Source organism: Scyliorhinus torazame, chromosome 6 (assembly GCF_047496885.1).
Source record: "Scyliorhinus torazame isolate Kashiwa2021f chromosome 6, sScyTor2.1, whole genome shotgun sequence".
Lineage (NCBI taxonomy): Eukaryota > Metazoa > Chordata > Chondrichthyes > Carcharhiniformes > Scyliorhinidae > Scyliorhinus > Scyliorhinus torazame.
In genome coordinates, this window is record NC_092712.1 from 126,970,372 (window position 1) to 126,986,503 (window position 16,132).

The 16,132-nt window shown below is 42.7% G+C and overlaps 1 protein-coding gene across 1 annotated transcript in view; it reads left to right on the top strand.

The window, feature by feature from the left end:
• Window positions 1-16,132, top strand: part of LOC140425003 (serine/threonine-protein phosphatase 6 regulatory ankyrin repeat subunit A-like) — a 128,887-nt gene that overhangs the window by 79,217 nt on the left and 33,538 nt on the right. The window contains exons 14-16 of the mRNA XM_072508772.1: window positions 6,174-6,261; window positions 9,396-9,510; window positions 10,760-10,979. Coding sequence (XP_072364873.1) covers window positions 6,174-6,261; window positions 9,396-9,510; window positions 10,760-10,979 — 423 coding nt within the window. The remainder of the gene's footprint in view (window positions 1-6,173; window positions 6,262-9,395; window positions 9,511-10,759; window positions 10,980-16,132) is intronic.

The following is a 16,132-nucleotide window of genomic DNA, read 5'->3' on the forward strand; positions in this document are numbered from 1 at the left end:
CCTTCAGCTGTTTCTTGATTTCATGTGGAGTGAATCAAATTGTCTGAAGACTGACATCTGTGATGCTGGGGATCTCTGGAGGTGGTTGAGGTGGATCATCCATTCAATACTGAGTATAGTGTTCAATTCTGGTCGCCACACTACCAGAAGGATGTGGAGGCTTTAGAAAGGGTGCAGAAGAGATTTACCAGGATGTTGCCTGGTATGGAGGGCATTAGCTATGATGAGAGGTTGAATAAACTCGGTTTGTTCTCACTGGAGCGACGGAAGTTGAGGGGCGACCTGATAGAGGTCTACAAAATTATGAGGGGCATAGACAGGATGGATAGCCAGAGACTTTTTCCCAGGGTAGAGGGGTCAATTACTCGGGCGCATAGGTTTAAGGTGGGAGGGGCAAGGTTTAGAGGAGATATACGAGGAAAGCTTTTTACACAGGGTAGTGGGTGCCAGGAACTCGCTGCCGGAGGAGGTGGTGGAAGCAGGGACGATCGTGACGTTTAAAGGGCATCTTGACAAATACATGAATGGGATGGGAATAGAGAGATACGGACCCCGGAAGTGTAGAAGATTTTAGTTTAGACGGGCAGCATGGTCGGCGCAGGCTTGGAGGGCCGAAGGGCCTGTTCCTGTGCTGTACTTTTCTTTGTTCTTTGTACTTCTTGCTGAAGATTGTTGCAAATGCCTCAGCCTTGTCTTTTGCACATATGTGCTGGGCTCCTCCATCATTGAGGATGGGGCTATTTGTGGAGCCTCCTCCTCCAGTGAGTTGTCTTCCACCATTCGCAGCTGGATGTGGCAGGACTGCAGAGCTCAGATCTGATCCATTGATTGTTGTATCACTTAGTTCTGTCTATTACTTGCTGTTTATGCTGTTTGGCACATGTTACATGTAGCTTCAACAGGTTGACACCTCATTTTTAGGTATGCCTGGTGCTGCTCCTGGCAAGCCCTCCTGCACTCTTCTTTTAACCAGGGTTGATCCACTGGATTGGTGGTAATGGTAGAGTGGGGAGTATACTAGGCCATGAGATTGTGGTTGAGTACAATTCTGCACACCTTTTGAGCTTTCCCAATTTTAATTGCTCCACCTTCAGCTCCCAAGACTCTAAGCTCAGGAATTCTCTCCCTAAATCTCTATCTCCCTTTGCTCGTTAAACCCTACCTCTTTGACCAGCTTTTGGTCATAAGCCCTAGTATTGCCTATGTAGCTCAGTGTCAAATTTTGTTCAGTGTTCCTGTGAAGCACTGTGGGACATTTTACTTCAGAAAGACACTATATATTTTTCAGTTACATCATCCATACATTTAGAACATAGAACGATACAGCGCAGTACAGGCCCTTCGGCCCACGATGTTGCACCAAAACAAAAGCCATCTAACCTACACTATGCCATTATCATCCATATGCTTATCCAATAAACTTTTAAATGCCCTCAATGTTGGTGAGTTCACTACTGTTGCAGGTAGGGCATTCCACGGCCTCACCACTCTTTGCGTAAAGAACCTACCTCTGACCTCTGTCCTGTATCTATTACCCCTCAGTTTAAAACTATGTCCCCTCGTGCCAGCCATTTCCATCCGCGGGAGAAGGCTCTCACTGTCCACCCTATCTAACCCCCTGATCATTTTGTATGCCTCTATTAAGTCTCCTCTTAACCTTCTCTCCAACGAAAACAACCTCAAGTCCATCAGCCTTTCCTCATAAGATTTTCCCTCCATACCAGGCAACATCCTGGTAAATCTCCTCTGCACCCGCTCCAAAGCCTCCACGTCCTTCCTATAATGCGGTGACCAGAACTGTACGCAATACTCCAAATGCGGCAGTACCAGAGTTTTGTACAGCTGCAACATGACCTCATGACTCCGGAACTCAATCCCTCTACCAATAAAGGCCAACACTCCATAGGCCTTCTTCACAACCCTATCAACCTGAGTGGCAACTTTCAGGGATCTATGTACATGGACACCTAGATCCCTCTGCTCATCAACACTTCCAAGAACTTTACCATTAGCCAAATATCCCACATTCCTGTTATTCCTTCCAAAGTGAATCACCTCACACTTCTCTACATTAAACTCCATTTGCCACCTCTCAGCCCAGCTCTGCAGCTTATCTATGACCCTCTGTAACCTGCTACATCCTTCCACACTGTCGACAACACCACCGACTTTAGTGTCGTCTGCAAATTTACTCACCCACCCTTCTGCGCCCTCCTCTAGGTCATTGATAAAAATGACAAACAGCAACGGCCCCAGAACAGATCCTTGTGGTACGCCACTTGTAACTGAACTCCATTCTGAACATTTCCCATCAACCACCACCCTCTGTCTTCTTTCAGCTAGCCAATTTCTGATCCACATCTCTAAATCACCCTCAATCCCCAGCCTCCGTATTTTCTGCAATAGCCTACCGTGGGGAACCTTATCAAACTCTTTACTGAAATCCATATACACCACATCAACTGCTCTACCCTCGTCTACCTGTTCAGTCACCTTCTCAAAGAACTCGATAAGGTTTGTGAGGCATGACCTACCCTTCACAAAGCCATGCTGACTATCCCTGATCATATTATTCCTATCTAGATGATTATAAATCTTGTCTCTTATAATCCCCTCCAAGACTTTACCCACTACAGACGTGAGGCTCACCGGTCTATAGTTGCCGGGGTTGTCTCTACTCCCCTTTTTGAACAAAGGGACCACATTTGCTATCCTCCAGTCCTCTGGCACTATTCCTGTAGCCAATGATGACATAAAAATCAAAGCCAAAGGCCCAGCAATCTCTTCCCTGGCCTCCCAGAGAATCCTAGGATAAATCCCATCAGGCCCTGGGGACTTATCTATTTTCAGCCTGTCCAGAATTGCCAACACCTCTTCCCTGCGTACCTCAATGCCATCTATTCTAATAGCCTGGGTCTCAGCATTCTCCTCCACAACATTATCTTTTTCCTGAGTGAATACTGACGAAAAATATTCATTTAGTATCTCGCCTATCTCTTCAGACTCCACACACAACTTCCCATCCCTGTCCTTGACTGGCCCTACTCTTACCCTAGTCATTCGCTTATTCCTGACATACCTATAGAAAGCTTTTGGGTTTTCCTTGATCCTACCTGCCAAATACTTCTCATGTCCCCTCCTTGCTCGTCTTAGCTCTCTCTTTAGATCCTTCCTCGCTACCTTGTAACTATCCATCGCCCCAACTGAAACCTCACACCTCATCTTCACATAGGCCTCCTTCTTCCTCTTAACAAGAGATTCCACTTCTTTGGTAAACCACAGTTCCCTCGCTCTACGCCTTCCTTCCTGCCTGACCGGTACGTACTTATCAAGAACACGCAGTAGCTGTTCCTTGAACAAGCTCCACTTATCCAGTGTGCCCAACACTTGCAGCCTACTTCTCCAACCTATCCCCCCCAAGTCACGTCTAATGGCATCATAATTGCCCTTCCCCCAGCTATAACTCTTGCCCTGCGGTGTATACTTATCCCTTTCCATCACTAATGTAAACGTCACCGAATTGTGGTCACTGCCCCAAAGTGCTCTCCTACCTCCAAATCCAACACCTGGCCTGGTTCATTACCCAAAACCAAATCCAACGTGGCCTCGCCTCTTGTTGGCCTGTCAACATATTGTGTCAGGAAACCCTCCTGCACACGTTGTACAAAAAACAACCCATCTAATGTACTCAAACTATATCTTTTCCAGTCTATATTTGGAAAGTTAAAGTCTCCCATAATAACTACCCTGTTACTTTCGCTCTTATCCAGGATCATCCTCGCCATCCTTTCCTCTACATCCCTAGAACTATTTGGAGGCCTATAGAAAACTCCCAACAGGGTGACCTCTCCTTTCCTGTTTCTAACCTCAGCCCATACTACCTCGGAAGATGAGCCCCCATCTAGCATCCTCTCCGCCACCGTAATACTGCTCTTGACTAGCAGCGCCACACCTCCCCCTCTTTTGCCTCCTTCTCTGAGCTTACTAAAACACCTAGTGTTTAGTTCTGAGAACTATTGCTGCAGTAAATTGCCTGATGTTACATTCAGCTTGTGTTCTGCTCAGCACCACAAGATTTAAGTTGCTTTTCAACAGGCAGGTCAAGAGATTTGGGATGTTTTTACCATCATCTGTTAAGAAATGAAAGCCTTAATGTCCACAATATTAAAAGCATTGCAGAGCTATCTGATACAGTCACAACCTGTCTCGAAATATGCCATTGTACCTGTAAGTGGAGCACATAATTTAAGATAAGCCAGGTGACCAACTATTACTTTACCCAGCGAAGGAATTCGTCTCAAATGATTGCAGTTAAAGATTCCGCAAGGATTTAAAAAAAAAAATATATATATTTATTAAAGTTTTTTAACACAATTTTTCTCCCTTACAAACAATAACCACCCCCCCCCCCCCCCCGCCGTAACAAAAAAAACGAGAAATCGCGCAGAGCAAGATATATACATGGCAAAATGATATATTTACACAGCTTTGTACACTGGCCCTCTCCCGAACTTTGAAAAAAAAGTTATCATTGTTTTGAAAATGTTGCTGTTTTTCAAAGGAAACAAACCAGCTCAATGAAATTACCATTAGAGATAAGTTGGAAGTTCCCTTCCAAGTCACTCACCATCCTGACTAGGAAATATATTGCCGTTCCTTTACTGTCGCTGAGGCAAAATCCTGTAACTCCTTCCCTAATAGCACAGTAGGTGTACCTACACCACATGGACTGCAGTGGTTCAAGAAGGGAGCTCACCACCACCTTCTGAAGGGTATATAGGGATGGGCAACAAACGCTGGCCTGGCCAGCAAAGCCCACACCCCGTAAAAATTAATTTTTAAAAACAGGTTGGGGAGGTGTTCGGTGCATCATTGCAATAATAATAATAATTGCTTATTGTCAAAAGCCAGAAGTACTGTGAAAAGCCCCTAGTCACCACATACCAGGTTTGGGGAGGCCGGTATGGAAATTGAACCTGTGCTGCTGGTCATGTTCTGCATTACAAGCCAGCTGTTTAGCCCACTGTGCTAAAGAGATTCTGTAGAGCATCCGAATCAGGAGAGGAGTGTGCCACTCGGCTCCTCGAGCCTGTTCTGCCACTCAATAAGATCATGGCGATCTGATTGTAACCTCAACTCCACATTCCTACCTACCCCTGATAATCTTTCACCCTGTATTAATCAAAAATCCATCTAACTCTACCTAAAAATAATGATAGGCCCTGCTTCCACTGCCTTTTGAGGAAGAGAATTCCAAAGACTCACGACCCTCTGAAAGAAAAACATTTCTCCTCATCTCTGTCTTAAATGAGCGGTGACTCATTTTTAAAAAGCGATCACTAGTTCTAGATTCTCTGACAAGAGGAAACATCTGCCCCACATCCACCCTGTCGAGACCCCTCAGGATCTTAAAGATTTTGATCAAATCACCTCATACTCTTCTAAACTCTAGTGGATGCCAATCTAATCTCTCCAACATTTCCTTATAAGAAAACCTGCACATTCCTGGTATTAGTCCAGCAAACGTTTTCTGAACTGCGTATTTACATCTTTCCTTAAGTAAGGAGACCAATGCTGTACACAATATCCAAGATGTGGTCTCACCAATTCCCTGTACAACTGACGAGTAACCGTCCTACTTTTGTAATCAATTCGCCTTAGCTTTCCTGATTACTTGCGTCTGTGATCGATGGTATGTATTGTTTTAAATTGTGCTGGTGATGTGGGAAGTGGAAATTAAGACAGGGGAACCGATCATGACTGTTTTCCCTGAGTGGTGGTGTTGCAGCTCAACTCATCCCAGTAAATGGTGAATATTCCATCACAAAAATGGCACAGAAGCTTTGAGGAGTCAGAAGGCAAGTCATTTGATACAAATTCCCAGCTTCTGCCTTTCCTAAAGGATTTAGATGGTGGGGCCTCAGTGATGGTGGTGCCATTGAAATTCCAGTCATGTTGTTGGACTTTTTACTCGTTGGCAATTATCATTGCGTAGCATTAACTTGACTTGAGTGATATGGCACATGTCAGCCCAAGACTGGATTTTTAGCTGCTTAATTTTCCAAGTTGTGAATTAAGCTGGGATGTTGTAGCAATTTTGTAAAAAAAAATTGCAAATGATACAACACTTTGCACATGAATCATTCCATTTAATATTTTTTTTACATTCTCAGCAACAAATGGCCACTCAGAGTGCCTACGGCTCCTAATAGGTAATACTGACCTCTACACTGCAGTGGACATTCAAGATGGAAATGGACAGTAAGTAAAATAAAATATTTCTACTGCATGTTCTATTGGAAAGGTAGACTTTTTTGGAGTAGGTTAAAGGTACTTGGAAGAATTGAATTGTATTGACGTTTAAGGAAAAGATTACCATGGGAGAATGATGAGAACAGAAAAAAATAGTTTTATTTAATGTAAATTGCTTTCTCTTTATGGCCATAGATTATATATATTAAATGCCTAAGCTTACACTGAGTAGCCACTCTGTAGCTGGCGGCAGGCCAAATTTTGGTCATAAAATTGCTTTTACTATAAATATATTCAGCAAAATATTCTTTGCAGCTAAGGACTGCTTCATGGAATTAGTTGTTCTCCCTTGATAGCTGAGTTGATTAAATCACTGAGTACCTGAGCAATACAGGCAGCAATAAATCACGCCTGAGTTAGCAGATGTCTGGTGGAGTGGAGGTTGGGAGAATTAAGAAATTATCTCGGCCCGTTAATGAAATAGTAGCTCTGTTGGAAGTGCATATGCATGTTAGGACACATGGAGTTGTAATGTTCCCTTCCCTCTCAATCAAATGCTTACCAACTTTATTAGTATAAAAAATACATATAAAAAACTGACCATTTGGAAAAAGAGCAAGCACTTTGGGGGAGATAGTGGTGTACTGGTAATCTCATTAGATTAGTAATGCAGATACAGAGGTAAATCCCTTGCAGCCATAACTTCAAATCCCATTACAGCAGTTGGTAGAACTTAAATACAATTTATAAAAAGTCAGGAATTGGCAATCTAGTCTCTGTAATGATGACCATAAAATATTATTGACTGCTGTAAACACCCATCTAATTCACTGATGGGAGGGAAGGAAATCTGTCTTACTCACCTGGTCTGGTTTTCTTGTGACTCCAAGCCTACAACAATGTGGTTGAGTTTTAACTGCCCTCTGAAATGGCCATGCAAGGGCATGTGCAGCAAAGGCTGGCCTAGCCATGACACACATTCCATTAAAGAATACATTTTTTTAAACTTTGGAAACCGTACTGCAAAATGACTTGAGGAGGAGTGATAGGAAACAATAGAAAACTTGAGCAAAAATAAATAGACTTGGAAGGCGAAAAACAGAAGTTGTAGAAAGTGGAAGCGTTAAGTACATTTGTCTATCCTTCTCGAAATCCTTTCAATTAAGTATAAACAGCATTGTGTACACATTTTAAAATGCTTATTCAATCACACTTGTAAAAGAAACATACTTTCCAATCTCCAATCTTGTTTGTTCATTGGCATGTGTACTAATAGGCTATTTTACATTGTGATTGTGTATTTAATCTATATAAATAGGCTAGCAACTGTTTCAGCAACTGATAGAACCGCACTTGTTGGAAAAAGCACTGGCAATATGACCATTATTGTTGCTGTTACTGCATTTTTAGATGCATCAGTGGACATGCCGAAAGCTTAAATAGCAATTTTATGGTCAAAGAGAGAACTGCATATGCTGGTAGCTGGCTTACGGGACAAATCTTTATCCGATGCTTGGCATTGGACCAATTCATATTATTTTATCATTATAAATCATATTTAAAGCTTATTATTTGAGAGGTATAGCGACACAATAATGAAAACTATGCACGTGATTCAGCGATGGCGCGAAGCTGTGCGTACCTGGTGACTCCCGGGAGAGGCCCAAATCGGGCTCCTCACCAGCTGATAGCGAGTCGCCCGACTTGCTCCACCTGGCCGATATGGATCTCTACCTCCCTGCGCAAGATCCAGATATGGCGGAACTCGATGGCTGCGCCTGCGAGACCCCGCCAGGGCAGCGTTTAGTACTGGCCCACACAAACTTGCCAGCAGGAAATCTCCCTGAAGTGTGGCCTCGCGGGGAGAACCTCCCCGAAGCCCCCAAAAAACCGGCAAAGTGCAGTTGAATAGCGGGCTGATTCTCAGCCCTGCAGCCGGCGAGAATCACCCTGCCAAACCCACCCAAAAGCCGACTTTAATCTTTGTCTGCTGAATCGCGCCATATATTGCCAATAATTAGAATCATATCATAAAATTTACAGTGCAGAAGGAGGCCATTCGGCCCATCAGGTCTGCACCGGCTCTTGGAAAGAGCACCCTACCCAAGACCAACACCTCCACCATATCCCCATAACCCAGTAACCCCAACCAACACTAAGGGCAATTTTGGACACTAAGGGTAATTTATCATGGCCAATCCACCTAACCTGCACATCTTTGGATGTGGGAGGAAACCGGAGCACCCGGAGGAAACCCACGCAGGCACGGGGAGGATGTGCAGACTCCGCACAGACAGTGACCCAAGCTGGAATCGAACCTGGGACCCTGGAGCTGTGAAGCAATTGTGCTATCCACAAGGCTACCGTGCTGCCCCAAGGTCACGTGTTAAGCAGTTATTTTACCTGTTTTACTTTTAAATTGCTTTATAGATGTTGAAATTAAAAGGAAATTTTTCCCCAGTCGTGTATCACTTCTGGTAAATTCATTTTTTTCTTTTTTTTTCTTTTATTCATTTACGGGATGTGGACATCGCTGGTTAGGCCAGCACTTATTGCCCATCCCTAATTGCCGTTCAGAAGGTGATGGTGAGTTGCCTACTGCAGTTCCTTTGTGCCAGGTGTGACTCCAACAAGGGAAGGGTTCTCCTCCCCCCCCCCCCCCCCCCCGATTCCCATTGACTCCAGTTTAACTAGGGCTCCTTGATGCCATATTTTGTCAAATGCTGCCTTAATGTCAAGGGCTGTCACTCTCACCTCACCATTGGCATTCAACCCTGTTGTCCATATTTGAACCAATGCTGTAATGAGGTCAGGAGCGGAGTGACCTCGGCAGAACCCAAACTGAGCGCCTGTGAGCAGGTTCTTGCTGAGTAAGTGCTACTTGATAGCACTGTTGATGACTCCTTTCTTCACTTTGCTGATGATAGAGAGTAGACTGATAGGGTGATGATTGGCTGAGTTGGATTTGTCCTGCTTCTTGTGTACATGTCTATTTTAATTTTATTATCAATATTCATAATATGCACTCAAAATACATAAAATGAACTGATTTCTTATGCTAAATGTTTGCCTTAAAAAAAAAACTTGACTACATAATTAAATTTGGCATATAACCATAGTTTGAATTGCTTTCTTTGTTATAGAACTCCTCTGATGTTGTCAGTTTTGAATGGACATACGGATTGTGTATGCTCCCTTCTTAAGGGTGCAAATGTAGATGCCAAAGACAAATGGGGGAGAACTGCATTACACAGAGGGGTGAGTACTTTTTGATGGTTTGGCTCTTAACTTATTATATAAACATGAACTCGAATTCCACTCACGAGTCGGCTTCCACAGCCACAACAGATGGTGCTCAGTGCAGATGTGACGTATGCCCTGGGCGCAGTCCATCGTCTCCCAAGATGGACAGATGCCATCATTCATTCAAATATGAACTAATCTGAGATGCTTTTGAAGGAGGCTACTGTTGCTACTAAATAACACAGCGCAGTCTCAGCTCCTGGATGGTTTGTATTTCTAACTGGTTTTAGTTGCTGAATCACAGTAAAGAATTAAGAATGAACAGGCAGGCAAATAAATTGAATAATAGTCATTTTGTTGTATAGGACTTGAATATTGCTGATAAAAAAAGATTTGTTGAAGCTTTTCATCTTGCACTCATCAGGACAATTTGCAAGAATACCAAGTTGTAAAGGGAACAACAATTTATACTGCATGAGAAGCAAGTGGGCTCTGATTGGCATTGCCATAGAACTGCACCAGGAACTGACAGTTAACTGACAAACTTTGATTAAATTTAAACCAGGCAGGTTGAGTCTGATTGGCCACTGACAACGTGTCTCTTCTTTCAGTAAAACTTTATAATATAATTGGATTTACTGTAACTATATTTTACAAAACTGGTTTTATGAGTATTTGAGGTATGAAAAGTCTCAAAACCTGGAAATATCTTTTTGGGGGAAAATGCATAATGTATAAAAAGCCTGCATGGTTTCGATCACCGAGAATAGAAATGTTGTGTATAGCAATTGTCTGTTTTGAAACCATTTTATGGCACATTGGCTCTGACCGCTGAACTAGCTCTTGCTTTCTTAGTTAGCATATACTTTGTCAGCAAATCAACTTCATAGTAACTTAGTGGCATTATTGCATACACTATGGAATCAAATGCATGTTTTCTCAGTCCATGGGCTGCTTGAAGATAGACAGTGTTCCAGCACCATAACCAAACTTTATTTTGCTGTGCTAACACAGAATTAAAGAGGTACATTTTATTTTTAAAAGAATGAATAAAAATACCATTGGAAAAATGTAAACATACCGGACTTGGTTTTTTTATATACGGTTGGTAGTTTTCATAAATTGTGTTGTGGTTACTTCAGCAAGATGAATTTATTCACACAAGAACCAGGTAGATTGAGAATGTTATTTATCTTCTCCTTCAAAAACAGCACAGTTTTATATGTTACACAATTGGAGTTATTGTAAAACTTTTGTTTTATAGGCAGTAACTGGTCATGAAGAGTGTGTGGAAGCTTTACTTCAACACAACGCTAACTTCTTAATTCGGGACTGCAAGGGTCGCACATCTCTGCACTTGGCAGCTGCTTGCGGACATGTAGGAGTACTTGGGGCATTACTTCAAGCTGCATCCTCAATGGATATTGTTCCTATAGTTTCAGACAATCATGGTTACACACCTCTGCACTGGGCTTGCTACAATGGTAAATAAGTTCAATTTATATCTGTGGACTGCAAATAAATTATGTTGATTTACAGTTTACGTTCAAAACCAACAGCAAGAAATCTTCTAACTTCTGTATTACAAATAACTGAATCATTGGGCAGTTCTGAAATTACTCTCTTTACAGAAAATGTATGCTCCCATTTGCCACCTGTCTTTTGCAGTTCAGGAATTCAATTGTTAATCTTAATCTTTGTTCCTCTATACCATATATACATTGCTAATTATTTCTGCCTTCATACTCATGTCCATTATTTTTTAATAGTACCTGCACTTTGGAACCTCTCAGGTTTCTGATAACTATCTCTTCGCTATTTGCCCTTTTGAAGAATATCATTAATTGTCCAATGCAATAGTACTTCCATTTTGTGTATGGCTTAAAAGTTGGTGGGGTTTTTTTGTCGTCAGTTTTTCTGTCTCCGGGCTCTGGGGTTGCTTTGGGTTTCAGAGCTCCAGTGGCAGCTGGAGTCACTGGCACATCTGCAAGGCTGAGAACTTTGTGGATAACACGTTTAGAGGTGTGGTCACATCACAATTTAGGAGCATGGAGGCAGAAAGGGTGACTGTCAGGCAGACAAAGAGGCTGGTAGTGCAGCGGTTCCTTGCAGTCCGTTCACTAAGTGGTTTCCCTTTTGGATACTGGTTGGTTCCTCGAAGGAAGCTTTCAGGGCCAAGTTTCTGGCACCATGATTGGTTCAGCCATAGGGCAGGGGAGGAATAAAGGAAGAGCAGTAGTGATAAGGGGTTTGTTAGTTACGGGAACAGGCAGGTGTTTCTGTGGCCCTAGGCATAACTCCAGGTGGTATGTTGCCTCACTGGTGCCGGGGTCAAGGATGTCACGGGGCATCTGCAGGACATTCTTCTGGAGGAGGGTGAACAGCCAGAGATTGTGGTCCACATTGATATGAATAACTTGGGTAGGAAAGGGAAGGTGTGGGTAGAGTGCCTTGTCTCTAACTTAACAAAGGAGAGGGATGATATGGATAATCTAGTTAGAGGAGGGTTGTGAAATATTAATAAAATAAGGATGGGGCGGTATGTGGCGCAGTGGTTAGCACTGGGACTACAGCGCTGAGGACCCGGGTTCGAATCCTGGCCCTGGGTCACTCTCTGTGTGGAGTTTGCACATTCTCCCCATGTCTGCATGGGTTTCACCCCCACAACCCAAAGATGTGCAGGTTAGGTGGATTGCCCACGCTAAATTGCTCCTTAATTGGGGGAAAAAAAAAATAATTGGATACTCTAAATTTATTTTTTTAATTATTTTTTTTTTCCCCCCACTTAGAAATGAACAGATTAATCCGGGATAGTTAGTATGGTTTGTTAGGGAAAGGTAATGTCTTACCAACTCCAACAAATGTTTTGAGGAAGTAACGAAGATTGATGAGAGTATTGCAGTGGATGTTGTCTACATGGATTTTAGTAAGGCATTTGACGAGGTCCCACATGGCAGAATGCTCAGAAAAGTAAAAGCCCATGGAATACAGGGGAATGGGCAAATTGGATCCAAGATTCATTCCGTGGCAGGGAGCAAAGGGGAATGGTCGATGGATAGTTTTGCGAATGGAAAGTGGTTTCCAGTGGCTGTCTACAGAGTTCAGTGTTTGGTCCTTTGCTGTTTGTTTATATATTAGTGATTTGGACTTCAATATAGAAGGCATGATTGGGAAATTTGCAGTTGACACAGAAATTGACCCTGTAGTTTACACTGAAGAGGATAACTAATGTCTTCAGAATCAATCAAACCATTGATATAAGTGTGCGGCGGCAAATGGAATTCGAACGTTCGGTGGCACAGTGGTTAGCACCGCTGCCTCACAGCGCTAAGGACCCGGCTTTGATCCCAGCCCCGGTCACTGTCTATGTGGAGTTTGCACATTCTTCCTGTATTTACGTGTGTCTCACCTCCACAACCCAAAGATGTGCAGGCTAGGTGGATTGGCCATGTTAAATTGCCCCTTAATTGGAATTGGGTACTCTAAATTTTTTTTTTTTAAATGGAATTAAATCCAAAGAAGTGTGAGGTAATGCAGTTTACAAGAATGTTGCCGGGGCTTGAAAACTGGAGCTATAAGGTATTAGGAAAACAAAAGTAACTTTAAGGGATTTATATTTGTATTGGTAAACAGTTAGCAATAAGATATAGTTTTAAGTGTGTTAAATTTAATGATGTTGTGCCTGGAAAGGTAAAACCTATAGGTAGATTCACGCTGGGAAAAGGTATGTGTGAGGTTTGGTTAAGTTCCAGCTGTGTTTTTCTTGTGCTTTGAGAGGGGTATAGTGTGAAGAGTAAATAGGCCAGTAGAGATATAGATTCCCTTCAGTGCAGAAGGAGTTCATTTGGCCCATTGTAAGACCATAAGACATAAGAGCATTCAATCATGGCTGATATTTTCTCATCCCCATTCTCCTGCCTTCTCCCCATAACCCCTGATCCCCTTATTAATCAAGAACCTATCTATCTCTTGTCTTAAAGACACTCAGTGAATTGGCCTCCACAGCCTTCTGCGGCAATGAATTCCACAGATTCACCACCCTCTGACTGAAGAAATTCCTCCTCATCTCTGTTTTAAAGGATCGTCCCTTTAGTCTGAGATGGTGCCCTCTGGTTCTAGTTTTTCCTACAAGTGGAAACATCCTCTCCACGTCCACTCTATCCAGGCCTCGCAGTATCTTGTAAGTTTCAATAAGATCCCCTCTCATTGAGTCTTCACCGACCCTCTGAAAGAGCACTCTATCTACGCCCAATCCCCCACCCTATCCCAATAACCCTGCACATGGATCATGGCAAATCCACCTATCTTGCACATCTTTGGACACTTATTTAGCATGTGGGTGTTGCGTAGCAACTGGGGCCTTAAGGTAAAGAAGCTTTAAGTTTTAGTTACAACTGAATTTGTCGGCATTTGGAGATAGGTAGTGAGAGAGAAGGCAGCTCTGCCAGAAGCAGTTGACTTCAGCAGGCTGGAGAGGGAACATCTCTTTCAGCTTTGCTAGGAGAAAAGCCATGCCATGTTATGATGGTTCAGAAAACAAGTGCAGAGATCTGAAGAGCCGCTAGGTAAGGAAACTAGAGAAATGCAGAGACGTTTTCAAAAAGCCAGAGGTTAAATGTATTAGAACAGAGCACTTTAAGATAGACAACTGCAAAGAAGGCCAAGGACACCAGAAAGATATCTGAAGTGATTTTCAGGTTTGTGAGATTTTACTACAGCCTGTGGAACTTTAGGTGAAATAACTATGGAAATCGGGGGCTGGACCTCTGAGTTTGTGTAAAAGCAGTTAAAACAAAGGAAACCTAACAGGGGTTAGTGTAAAATCCTGACTGGATTTGCTGTTAAAATTGGACCAGAAGCTTTGTTTAAAAGACACTCTTGTGACAATCTGGGGAATTCTGAGGAGAAATCCACAGACAGTAATTTGGGTTCAAAGCATGTATTTGACCGCAGTCGTCATGTGTGATTAAAAGGGACTTTTTGTGTTAATGAGACCATTGTAGCTTAAGGTGTATTTTGTAATTCATTTTAATCTTTAAATCTGTGAGGATTTGTTAAGCTGAGTGGAGAGTAAAAGAGTATAGTATTATTCAATTTTTCCATGTTTAATGGGCGGCATAGTGGTTAGCACTGCTGCCTCACAGGGACCCAGGTTCAATTCCGGCCTTGGGTCACTGTCTGTGTCGAGTTTGCATGTTCTCCCCATGTCTGCGTGGATTTCCTCCGGGTGCTCTGGTTTCGTTCCACAGTCCAGAGATGTGCAGGTTGGGTGGATTGGCCATGTTAAATTGCCCCTTAGTGTCCAGGGATGTGCAGGTTAGATTATGGGGTTACAGGGATAGGGCTGGGTGAAAGTAGGAGGGCCGGTACAGACTCGATGGCCAAATGGATTCCTTCTACACTGTAGGAATTCTATGATTCTCTATTAATAAATATTTTTTCTTGCTGTTGAAACCAATTTGCGGCCTGTTCCTCCAGTTTAAAAAAAAAACATAAGTTACAGCCTTTCGAGCCAGAGTTCCATTCTGGAATCTTCCCGTCAGTTAAAACATGGGGCTGTAACAGAGGAAAGATTGGATAAACTAGGATTGTTTCTCCTCGAACAGAGGAGGCTGAGTGGTGAGGTGTAGAAGATTATGATGGACCTAGATAGAGTTGACAGGAAAGACCTGTTTCCCTTAGCAGAGGAGTCAATTATTAGGGGCACAGATCTAGGGATTAGAGGAAACATGAGGAAAAACGTCTTCACCCAGAAGGTGGTGGGTGTCTGGAATTTGCCGCCTAGTTTGATTGTGGAGCAGAAACCCTCATCTCATTTAAAAGATACCTTGATCTGCACCTGAAGTGCTGTAACCTGCAAGACTACGGACCAGGTGCTGGAGTTGTGGAATTAGAATATATGGCTAGTTTTTTTTATTTTCTGGCTGGTGCAGACATGACCTCTTTCTATGTCATAACATTTCTATGGTCTGAACTTGCATGCTTGCTCATCCACCTCAAATGTAACTCGTCTCTAACCATTGTCTATAACCATCAAAGTTAGCTCTGTTTATCTAGTGCTTCTGAATTTTAAAGAACTGCACAAAACTGAGCAGTACTATGCTGCCAAAAGGATAGAATTTGAATAGTTGTCTTAACTGATTGCTGTTATGGTCACCATGTAAATCAGCAAATGACCAGGCATTTTCCAAACTTGTTCAATGTAACATTGTCCACCGAGAAAGAAATTTTTTAAACTGCTTTATGAACTTTAAAAATATATATATCGAAGACTATACAATTTTTTTTCCAGTTAAGGGGCAATTTAGCGTGATCCTGCGCATCTTTGGGTTGTGGGGGTGAGACCCATGCAGACACGGGGAGAATGTGCAAACTCAATACAGACTGTGACCCGGGGCCAGGATCGCACCAGGGTCCTCTGCGCCGTGAGGCAGCAGTGACTGTTTTATGAACTTGTGTTATCAAGGAAACATTTCTTATAAATTACCTTGAAAGCTGTCATTAAAATTTAGCACGAAACATAATGCAGTATTGCTTGTTTGAATGAATGTGTTCATTAATACTCTACTTCCAAGGTCTCAATCACAAACCAAGCCAACTCTATACACTTGCTTGTATCCCTCCCCACCCACACTGC